This window comes from Oppia nitens, unplaced genomic scaffold (assembly GCF_028296485.1).
Source record: "Oppia nitens isolate AA-2021 unplaced genomic scaffold, nextdenovo-longstitch-racon4-pilon3 scaffold15_pilon_pilon_pilon, whole genome shotgun sequence".
Taxonomy (NCBI): domain Eukaryota; kingdom Metazoa; phylum Arthropoda; class Arachnida; order Sarcoptiformes; family Oppiidae; genus Oppia; species Oppia nitens.
Window position 1 is genome coordinate 1,447,223 of NW_026533194.1, and position 13,592 is coordinate 1,460,814.

The 13,592-nt window shown below is 22.6% G+C and overlaps 1 protein-coding gene across 1 annotated transcript; it reads left to right on the plus strand.

The window, feature by feature from the left end:
• Window positions 1-1,022: 1,022 nt before the first annotated feature.
• On the plus strand, window positions 1,023-3,383 carry LOC128963972 (aldehyde dehydrogenase, mitochondrial-like). Its single transcript, XM_054310529.1, has 8 exons — window positions 1,023-1,159; window positions 1,422-1,574; window positions 1,656-1,937; window positions 2,027-2,113; window positions 2,193-2,474; window positions 2,548-2,831; window positions 2,924-3,239; window positions 3,351-3,383. The coding sequence occupies exons 1-8, from the start codon at window positions 1,121-1,123 to the stop codon at window positions 3,381-3,383; spliced, it is 1,476 nt and encodes a 491-aa protein (XP_054166504.1). The 5' UTR covers window positions 1,023-1,120.
• The last annotated feature ends 10,209 nt before the right edge of the window (window positions 3,384-13,592 follow it).

Genomic DNA, 13,592 nt, shown 5'->3' on the forward strand with positions numbered 1-13,592 from the left:
TTTAAAAATATTTTTTTAAATTAAACATTTATTGTTTTATTACATACAAATATATATATTAAATATAAATAATGTTATATTCATTTAATTAATTATTTATTTCAGTATTTAACTAGTTTTTCACGAATTCCTGAAAGGAATACGTATATGCATTCTAAAAGTCTGTCCGTCTGTCCGTCTGTCTGTCTGTCCCACGAGGACATAGGTTCGAATCCAGGCTCAGCTACAAAATTTTTTTTGATTTTTTTTGGTTTTTTTCTTTTTTAAGTTAAGGAGATCGTATGAGAATGCTTTTGAAGCATTTTCAACTTGTTTTTTTATTTTTAAAAATTTTTTTTCCTTTTTAAGTTAAGGAATTCGTGTGGAAATGCTTTTAAAGCATTCTCAGATGGTTTATTTTTTATTTTGTAAATATAAGCTATTTGTTTATATTAAAACTCAGTTTATTTATTTATTATTATTTTATTTTTAATATTAGATTTTATATAAATAGAAAAAATTTTAGGAAATATTAAACATTAGGATGTTTTGTACAATAGATTAAATTGTTTGATTGATTTAAATATTAATTCAAAAATATATATATAATTTCTAATTAACAGTGTTTTATATTGTTGTAATAACTAAAATAACAATGAGATATCAAAAAATTTAATGTTTAATTCAATAATTAATGTAAACTCATATGAATTACAAAATTATAAATTAATAGCAAAATAAAAGTTATAAAACAAAAACAAATGACTTTAAATAAATCAATTAAAGAAAAACATTAAACTATTATTAAGCATATTTTGATACAATTTTTAATAATATAAATTAATTATACTATTATTTAAGTATAATATTAGTCTATTTATACTATTGTATAGTATAACTTGATTATACAGTATATATATATTGTTAAAATTTTTATAATCAGTTAAATTTTATACATAGTTAACAAAACAGTTATATGAAATATTTTCTTTAATACCAGTGCTAGACATACCAGTGCCTGTGTTTAAACAAAAAAATACTAATATCAAGAGTTTGTGGTTAAACATTTCATTACAATTATATTGATATATATTTAAAAAATAAATTAAATAATATTAAATAATTTTTAGATAAATAAATAATGGCCGTCAATCGTAATCCGGAAATCAAATATACCCAGGTAAGTAAATATTTAAATATAATATTAATTAATTAATAATAATAATAATTTAATTTAAATTTTTTTATATATTAGTAATTACTTATTATTATTACTTTTTATAATTTTATACTAATATAATGAGTTAGCATAATATACTATAAGATTTTTAACTTGGTTATACTGTATATAATGTATTGAAATTTTATTATATGTCTATATGTATATAGAAAAAATAAAATATATTAAAAAATTATTAATAATATTTTTTTTTTACTTCAAGATCTTCATCAACAATGAATGGGTTAACTCGGTTAGCGGTAAAACATTTGAAACGATAAACCCAGTGACTGGTGAAGTGATCACTCGGGTACAGGAGGGCGACAAAGCCGACATCGATAAGGCTGTTAAAGCCGCCCGACTGGCCTTCAAACGGGTTAGTAGTTTGTTGTAATTGAAGCAGTGATTGAAATTGTATTTCAATAAATATATCATTTTGTTTTGTTATTTTATTTAGGGATCCGTTTGGCGTACAATCGATGCCTCAGAAAGAGGACGACTGTTGAACCGATTGGCCGATCTTATCGAAAGAGATGTCGACTATTTAGCCTCATTGGAAACACTGGACAATGGAATGCCCTATAAAAGAGCTGTCCACGAGATTCGGGGTGGTCTGGGACTGCTCCGATACTATGCTGGTTGGCCTGATAAAGTACACGGCAAAGTAATACCAGCCGATGGCCAAGTATTTGCCTTTACCCGAGTCGAGCCAATCGGTGTTTGCGGTCAAATCATACCCGTAAGTGTCATATATATCATCAAAAAAAAAACTAATAGATTATTGAATTTGAATCTTTAATTTTGATTTTTTTTGGGTTAAATTTCTAGTGGAATTACCCGTTATTTTTATTGGCCGGCAAATTGGGACCCGCATTGGCCACCGGTAACGTCGTTGTTGTCAAACCAGCTGAACAGGTATTTAAAAAAAAAATATTTTCAATATTTATTTTATTTACTTATATTATTAATATATTTTTTATCTCATATATTATAGACATCATTGACGACCCTATATGTAGCCAATTTGGTCAAAGAGGCCGGTTTCCCGCCKGGCGTTGTCAACGTTGTTCCCGGTTATGGCCATACAGCCGGTGCCGCCYTGTCCGAGCATCTGGATGTCGACAAAATAGCTTTTACCGGATCGACCGAAGTCGGCAAACTTATWCAGATAGCGGCCGGAAAATCAAACGGCAAACGTGTGACACTGGAAACGGGCGGCAAATCGCCGCTCATTGTCTTCGACGACGCCAACATCGATGAGGCCGTACTCGTAGCGGTCAGTATTATAAACAACATACCGTTCCAATCATATACGTATATAATAATTTGTTGGTTTTGTATATCTATAGCACGAAACAGTGTTTRTTAAYCARGGACAGATATGTTGTGCGGCCACCCGTTTGTTTGTCCAAGACACCATCTACGACAAGTTTGTAGAAAAATCGGTAGAGTTGGCCAAAAAACGTCAACTGGGCGATCCGTACGAGTCGACTACCCAACAGGGACCGCAAATCGATGACAAACAATTTGCTAAAGTACTTAAACTGATTGATACCGGTGTCCAGGAGGGTGCAAAACTGTTGGCCGGTGGCAAACGATGGGGTACCCGGGGTTTCTATGTCGAGCCAACTGTGTAATGATTACTGGATTATATATTATATGACCACTTAATATATTAAACTGTACTAATTGTATGATTGTATGACTACTTATATATATATATAGTTTTGCTGACGTAAAGGACAGCCATACGATAGCTAAGRAGGAAATCTTCGGACCGGTTCAGTCTATATTGAAGTTCAAAACATTGGATGAAGTGGTCGATAGGKCTAACGATACGACCTACGGTTTGGCTGCCGGTGCATTTACCAACGATGTCAACAAAGCATTGAAGCTGATTCAGTCGCTTGAATCGGGAAACGTTTGGATCAATACGTTTTTGGCGGTCAAACCGCAGATGCCGTTTGGCGGTTACAAACAATCGGGTTTTGGCCGCGAACATGGCGAAGACAGCCTACACGAGTATCTCGAAATCAAATCGGTATACAATTGTTTGATTGATTTTTTAATTTTAAACTTTAATTAATTGTTTTTTTAATTAATAGTTTATAAAAGTTTTTTATTTGTTTTGTTTCTAATACTAATCTAATAGGTTGTCTTCAAAGTAGATGAGAAAAACTCATAAAAWATATATATATATTTAATTAATTTGAAAAATCTGAAACAATTTTGTTGTGAAATCATTGTAATAAAATGTTGAATCAATAAAATTATGATATATTAACAAAAATTGTATTTAAACAAATAAATAAAAGATTTAAAGTATTATACCCTATTTATAAATGATATCATAAATGATTGTTAGACCAGTATAAATAGCTTATAAAAAACAAATTTTATTATGTATTTTTATTATTATATAATTTAGTCAAAATATTGACAATAATTAGCAAAACTATTGTCAAAATAACTGTTAATATATTGCAATAAACAAATGATATTTTATCAATAGTAATATAAATGCCTAGAAATTGTGTCATTAATGTATATAAAATATGTATAAAAACTGCCGACCATATCGGTTACGGGAAATAATATTTCCATATAATTCAATATACAACCAATTAGTGGCCCAAAACCCATACCAAACAATATAGTTGCCGTCCATATGACTGGCAGTGAATTTTCAAAAATCTGGTTAATATATTATAACTATAGATAAATAATTATATTTATTACAAACAAAAATTAATAAATTGTTTGATCACAAAATTTTAGTAATAATATTATTTTTTAATAATTAAACTATATAATAATAACATAATGTATAAAATAATAAATAATTAATAAAAAAATATTAATACTATATTTACAAATTAAGATTATATATATATATTTTACTTTTCTAAAAAATATATAAATTAATTATTATATTATTAACCATATAATTATTGTTAAAAAAAACTATTGAATTGCAAACAAACAAACAAAAAATGATTAAAGAAATATCTGTTTGTTATAAATATGTTTTAACAATAAGTCTATAATTAGCAATAAGTTTGTAATTTTATGATTTATTGCGGTAAATAGTGTTTATAATAATATAAATTAAAATGTTAATTAAATTTTCAAAAATAATAATTATTATTATAAATGATAATAATGTTATTGTTACTATTAATTAATTAATTAATGTTTTGTTTGTATAATTAATGATAATTATTGATTATCTTTTACTTCTATGTCATTTCATTTTTTATATACAGTATATTTTTTTATTAATATTTAATAATAAATACATTAATACTTATTATTATAATTTTATGCTATATTCTAGATGCATGATATTTAGTATTATTATTATTATTATAAAATAATAAAATTAATAAACAATTAAAACATACGAATTTTTTTATTTATTATGTAATTTAGCCATAATATTTACAATAACTAGCAAAACAATTGCTAAAATAACAGTTAATAGATTGCAATAAACAAATGACATTTTATCAATAGTAATATAAATTCCCAATAATTGTTGCATTAATATGTATTCAATATAATTGAAAATTGTGTAAAACATGCCGACCATATCGGTTACGGTAAATAGTATTTCCATATAATTTATTATACAAGCGATTAACGGTCCGTAACCGATGCCAAACAGTATGGTTGCCGTCCACATAATGGCCAATGAATTGTTGGCCAAAAATAGATATAGTAATTGTGCAATAAATACCAGTGCCATACATGTATACATTATTAGGTTGACGTTCAGATATTTTGCCGCTGGTATGCAAACCAGTTGACTGACGGCCGCTGCAATGGAAAACCCGGAAACCAAATAAGCGGCCGATTGTTGACTCATATGTAGATGAGATAACTGTGCAAATGTTGACAAATAAAACAGTGGCGATTGAAAACAATAAAACATTCCCAATATTATTGAACACATAAGTAATTGTAGAAAATGATAGCAATTGGGTACCAGTTCTCTATGTAAACGGTTTAATACTTTCGAGTATAAAGTTATTGAATTATCTGTATCTTCCTGTTGTTGTCTGGTGTCTACTTCTCTCGGCTCATACGGTTTAAAATAGTAAAGTATGCCTATATATAGGCCRCACCCGACAGTCAACGATCCTGTTATGATAGTCGGTRTATCTACACATGATTTGCTTCCTATTCTATATGAAATTTCGCTACCATTTTGTATTGAATCCGATAGAAACGGTGTGACCATAACTGGTCCCAATATATTGGCCAAATTCAGTGCCTGCAAATATGGACCCGACTGTTTGGACCACAATTGTACTAACAATAAGGTTTTCATCATATAGTAGCCCTCGTAAAACAGTCCGGACACAGATATGGCTACCATTAGCCAACCATATGTGGGTAAACTGGCCGACACAGCACTACATACGCCAAATACAATCAAACTAACCGTACAAACCAATTGTTTATTTACATAACTTGATACCAAACAAACTGTTTATATATATATATAAGTATATAAATTGTTTCATTAAGTTGTAAATTTTTTTATTTAAAAAAAAATTTTACCMAATGMTCCWAAAAATGACATTACATTTTTAACAGTCAATACATATGATAATTGTTGTAATGTTATGCCATATATTAGTTGATAATCAGTCATCGATGCCCGTTGTATAGCATTGGGTAGTTTCTAAATAACAAACAAAAAATTGCTTAAATTATTAAATAATATCTGTAATACCCATTAATATTAGTATAATTTTTTTTWAAAAATAAAACAATTTAATTATTATTTTTATTATTTAAACAATATTTACCGCAATAAATAGTSACAAACATAGACTTATTGTTAAAACATATTTATAACAAACAGATATTTCTTTAGTCATTTTTTTGTTTGTTTGTTTGTTTGAATTAATTATAATATTAATAATTAATTAATATATATATATTTTGGAAAAGTAAAAAAAATAATTATTAAGTTATTTAGTTAATATAGTATTAATATTTTTTTATATTTTATACATTATGTCATTATTATATAGTTTAATTATTAAAAAATAATATTATTACTAAAATTTTTTAATAAAACAATTTATTTATTTTTGTTTGTAATATTATTGTAATTGTGTGTATAATTATTTATCTATCGTTATTATATTAACCAGATTTTAAAAAATTTAGTAGTAGTAGTAGTAGTAGTAGTAGTAGTAGTAGTAGTAGTAGTAGTAGTAGTAGTAGTAGTAGTAGTAGTAGTAGTAGTAGTAGTAGTAGTAGTAGTAGTAGTAGTAGTAGTAGTAGTAGTAGTAGTAGTARTAGTAGTAATAGTAGTATTGATCTAATAAAAAATAATTTATTTTAACAATTAAATTAAAATAAATTGTAAATATTTCTTGTAAAAATTTTGAATATTTAATAATTTTTTTCTGATACTAAATCAAATGCTTGTAATGCCATATAATAAATTAATATATTTATAATAATAATATAATTTAATATCATAATTTGAATTGAATTAATATTGAATTTATTGAATATATTATACAGTATTTAATACATTAATATCATAAAATACTATACACTAATTTATAATCTATAATATTAATTTATATAATTAATGAATATTAAATAATTCTCTGAAAATTGAAAATATTGATATAAATTATATTTAAATAAATATAATTTATTTTTAAATACCAATATAATAGTATATTTATATATTTTATGTATATAATAAATAGTAAATTTTATATTAACTAGTTTTMATTTTATAATAAAGAAATAAATATATTAGTCTAATAAATTATATTATTATTATAAATATATTAATTTATTATTGGCATTACAAGCATTTGATTTACTATCAGAAAAAAATTATTAAATATTCAAAATTTTTATTATATTTTTATTATTACAGTTTATACTGAATAAACTTAAATTATATTAATTAAGTATTATATTACAACTCTAAAACATTAATAATTTAATACTAAAATAAGTTTTTAAAATTTTTATTGTGACATTGAAGTAATTAAGATTATATATTTATATATATTTATATATATTTATATATATTTATATATATTTATATATATTTATATATATTTATATATATTTATATATATTTATATATATTTATATATATTTATATATATTTATATATATTTATATATATTTATATATATTTATATATATTTATATATATTTATATATATTTATATATATTTATATATATTTATATATATTTATATATATTTATATATATTTATATATATTTATATATATTTATATATATTTATATATATTTATATATATTTATATATATTTATATATATTTATATATATTTATATATATTTATATATATTTATATATATTTATATATATTTATATATATTTATATATATTTATATATATTTATATATATTTATATATATTTATATATATTTATATATATTTATATATTTATATATATTTATATATATTTATATATATTTATATATATTTATATATATTTATATATATTTATATACATTTATATATATTTATATATATTTATATATATTTATATATATTTATATATATTTATATATATTTATATATATTTATTTATATATATTTATATATATTTATTTATATATATTTATAAATTATATAAATTTAGATAAATAATAATTATTGATTTGTGCGTAAATTTTTTTTAATTCAACAAATAAAGTAATATAAAGTACTATRAGTTATTTATAAGTTTATTAATGTATAACTTAATCAATAATACTGTATAATGTTTATATTTACACATAAATTATTAATTTTATTACTAAAATTGTTTATTATATTGTTAAATAGTATTTAATAAATTTTATGCAAAATATTATTYATTTGTTTTTTTGGATAATATTTATTGTAAAAATATATAAATATATATAAAATTTATATATTCCTATCTAATGGTGAAGGGATAAGAATTAATAAAAAAAACATAATTTTCTAATTTTCCGSGAAAATTATGAGGAATTTTATTTTGGAAAGTTGCCCCAAAACTAATTATATATAACATAAAAAAATTAATTAACAATTGAATTGAATRGAAATGATTTTTTTMAGACATTTAAAAATATAATTGATTTTTTTTAAAAAAAACTTGATTTAAAATATTATATTAAACTATATGAATCTAATTTTTTATAGAAATATTTACAATTTATTTTAATTTATTTGTTAAAATAAATTATTTTTTATTAGATCAGTACTACTACTACTACTACTACTACTACTAATAATAATAATAATAATAATAATAATAATAATAATAATAATAATAATAATTTAATTAATCAATAACTCAAATTCCAATGTATTAATATTTTTTTATAAATAATATTATTTTATTTTATTTTTAATGACATTRCAATTAAACAGCTACAATGTATTATAAAAATATTTTTTTAAATCTGGTTAATATAATACGATAGATAAACAATTATATTTATTACAAACAAAAATTAATAAATTGTTTGATCACAAAWTTTTAGTAATATTATTATTTTTTAATATAATAATAACATAATGTATAAAATTAAAAAAAATTATAAATAAATATTTATACTATATTTACAAATAAAGATTATAATTTTTTTTACTTTTCTGAAAAAATATATAAATTAATTATTGATATTATAATTATTGTTAAAAAACTATTAAATTGCAAACAAACAAAAAAAATGACTAAAGAAATATCTGTTTGTTATAAATATGTTTTAACAATAAGTCTATGTTTGTCACTATTTATTGCGGTAAATACTGTTTAATAATAATAATAAATAAATAATTTTATTTTTAAAAAATTAAACTAATATTAATGGTTATTACAGATATTATTTAATAATTTATGCATTTTTTATTTTATTTAGAAACTACCCAATGCTATACAACGKKCATCGATGACTGATTATCAACTAATATATGGCATAACATTACAACAATTATCATATATATTGACTGTTAAATATATTATGGCAGTGTTGGGATCATTGGGTAAAACAAATTAAAACAATATTGAAAAAAAAGTTTTCACTAAATTTCAAAATAATAATTCATATTTTTTAAATTATTTTTTAGTTGGTTTGATATCAACTTATGTTAATAAACAATTGGTTTGTWYGATCAGTTTAGTCATATATGGCACCTGTACTGCCGTATGGGTCAGTCTCCCCACATATGGTTGGCTAATGGYTGCGATGTTTTTGTCCGGTCTATTCTTCGAGGGTTTCTATCTAATGAAAAGTCTATTAGTAGTTGAATTGTGGTCCAAACAGTGCGGTCCATATATGCAGGCACTGAATTTGGCCAATACATTGGCCAATATATTGGGACCAGTTATGGTCACACCGYTTCTATCGGATTCAATACAAAACGGTACACATATTGATCATACAGTGGCCACCAAATCACATATTAATATACCGACTATCATAACGGGATCGTTGACTGTCGGCTGCGGTCTATATATTGGTATACTTTATTGTGTGAAACGGTATGAGCCGAGAGAAGTAGACACCAGACAACAACAGGAAGATACAGATAATTCAATAACTTTATACTCGAAAATATTAAACCGTTTACATAGAGAACTGGTACCCAATTGTTATCATTTTCATCAATTACTTATGTGTTCAATAATATTGGCAATGTTTTATTGTCTTCAATCGCCATTGTATTATTTGTCAACATTTGCACAGTTATCTCAACTACATATGAGTCAACAATCGGCCGCTTATTTGGTTTCCGGGTTTTCAATAGCATCGGCCGTCAGTCAACTGGTTTGCATACCGKCGTCAAAATATCTGAACGTCAACCTAATAATGTATACATGTTATGGCACTGGTATTTATTGCACAATTACTATATCTATTTTTGGCCAACAATTCACTGCCAGTCATGTGGACGTCAACCATACTGTTTGGTATTGGTTTCGGACCACTAGTCGGTTGTATATTGAATTATATGGAAATCCTATTTCCCGTAACCGATATGSTCGGCATGTTTTACACAATTTTCAAATACATTGAATACATATTAATGCAACAATTGTTGGGAATTTATATTACTATTGATAAAATGTCATTTGTTTATTGCAATCTATTAATTKTTATTTTAGCAATTGTTTTGCTAATTATTGTCAATATTTTGGATAAATTACATAATAAATAATTTTGTTTTACTTAGGATTTAGTTTTTTATTAATATTAATATTTTAATTTTTATAATAATAATATATATTTATTTTTATAATAATAATATCTATTTATTTTAATAATAATAATATCTATTTATTTTAATAATAATAATATCTATTTATTTTTATAATAATAATATCTATTTATTTTTATAATAATAATATCTATTTATTTTTATAATAATAATATCTATTTATTTTTATAATAATAATATTTATTTATTTTTAATTTACTATTTAACTTTATATAATTAGTGTTGAGGCAACTTTCAAAAACAAAAATTACAGATTATTTAAATTATTATTAGTGTATTATTTTTATTAGTAGTATTGATCTAATAAAAAATAATTTATTTTAACACTTAAATTAAAATAAATTGTAAATATTTCTATAATAAATTAGATTCATATAGTTTAATATGATATTCAAAATGATAAAATCCCTTATAATTTTCCCGGAAATCAGGAAAAATATGTTTTTTTTCAAAAATTCTCATCYYTTTATCATTAGATAGAAATATATATTTAGTATTTTTATATTAAATAGTACCCTAAAAAATAACAAATAAATAATATTTTGCATAAAATTTAGTAATACTATTTACATATTTAATATATATTTTTATAGATAAAATTAATAATTTATGTGTAAATGTTATATTATACTGTAGTACAGTATACGGTATATAAAATAATATATATATATATATATTATACAGAATTATTGATTGAAGTTATACATTTAAAAAAATTATAAATATGTTTTACTGTACATTACTTTAAMTTGTTGAATTAAAAAATTTACGCACAAATCAATAATTATTATTTTAATAATTAATTCAATGTCATAATAAAAACTTTAAAAACTTATTTCAGTATTATTAAATTATTATTGTTTTAKACTTGYAATACTTAATTAATGTAATATGGAAATATTTTTTAATGTAAATAAAGAAAAATTAGTAATAAAATCATTTTTTTATTAAATTTTTATTACTACTACTATTACATTTTAATAATTGATTRATYKAWTAAATAATAATTGATTGATTGATTWWRAAATAAAGTTATTTAATTTTTTATTAATCGTAAATGACATTGCAATTTGAACAGTTAGTGTATTATTATTATATATATATAAAACAAATCTGCTTAACATTAATAGATAAATAATAATTTTATTTTACATATATAAAAAAATTTGTTTGATCATAGAAATTATTGATAATATAATTTCAATGATTACCAATTAATTTATTTTATTATATAGATTAYWTTTTTTTGAATATAACTTTCAAATATATAAAGTTATTTAWTATTATTAATTAAAAATAATTGAATTCAATTAATTGTTAATCAAAAAATATCTGTTTGTTATAAATATGTTTGTTATAAATAAGTCTATGTTTAACAATAAGTTTGTCACTATTTATTGCGGTTAATACTGTTTATAATAATAAAAATTAAAATGTTAATTAAATTTTCAAAAATAATAATTATTATTATAAATGTTAATAATGTTTATTATTAGTTTGTTTATTGTTAGTATTAATTAATTAATTAATTTTGTTTTGTTTGTATAATCAATGATAATTATTGATTATCTTTTGCTTCAATGTCATTTAATTTTTATATACAGTATATTTTTTTATTAATATTTAATAAAAAATACATTAATACTTATTATTATAATTATAATAATGTAGATCAAATAGATAAAAAAATTATTTCTATATTAAACTATTATTGTTCTAAATTATAAATTAGTTTTTTTAATTATAATTTTATGCTATATTCTAGATGCATGATAGTTAGTATTATTATTATTATTATTATTATAAAATAATAAAATTAATAAACAATTAAAACATACGAATTTTTTTTATTTATTATGTAATTTAGCCATAATATTTACAATAACTAGCAAAACAATTGCTAAAATAACAGTTAATAGATTGCAATAAACAAATGACATTTTATCAATAGTAATATAAATGCCTAGAAATTGTGTCATTAATATATATAAAATATATATTACGATTGTATAAAAACTGCCGACCATATCGGTTACGGGAAATAGTATTTCCATATAATTCAATATACAACCAATTAGTGGCCCAAAACCCATACCAAACAATATAGTTGCCGTCCATATGACGGCCAGTGAATTGTTGATCAAAAATAGATATAGTAATTGTGCAATAAATACCAGTGCCATACATGTATACATTATTAGGTTGACGTTCAGATATTTTGACGCCGGTATGCAAACCAATTGACTGACGGCCGATGCTATTGAAAACCCGGAAACCAAATAAGCGGCCGATTGTTGACTCATATGTAGTTGAGATAACTGTGCAAATGTTGACAAATAAAACAGTGGCGATTGAAGCACATAAAACAATCCTAATATCAGTGAACACATTAGTAATTGAAAAAAATGATAGCAATTGGGTACCAGTTCTCTATGTAAACGGTTTAATATTTTCGAGTATAAAGTAATTGAATTATCTGTATCTTCCTGTTGTTGTTGTTGTTGTCTGGTGTCTACTTCTCTCGGCTCATACGGTTTAAAATAGTAAAGTATACCAATATATATGCCACACCCGACAGTCAACGATCCTGTTATGATAGTCGGTATATCTATACGTGATTTGCTTCCTATTGTATATGATATTTCTGTACCGTTTTGTATTGAATCCGATAGAAACGGTGTGACCATAACTGGTCCCAATATATTGGCCAATGTATTGGCCAAATTCAGTGCCTGCATATATGGACCGCACTGTTTGGACCACAATTCAACTACTAATAGACTTTTCATTAGATAGAAACCCTCGAAGAATAGACCGGACAAAAACATCGCAGCCATTAGCCAACCATATGTGGGTAGACTGACCAATAGGGCACTACAGGTGCCAAATATGATTAAACTGATCAAACAAACCAATTGTTTATTAACATAAGTTGATATCAAACCAACTAAAAAAAATAAATAAATAAGTGATAATTTTTTTGTATAAAAAATAAATAAATAAATAAATAAATATTGTTTTAATTTGTTTTACCCAATGATCCAAACATTGACATAATATTTTTAACTGTCAATACATATGATAATTGTTTTAATGTTATGCCATATATTAGTTGATAATCAG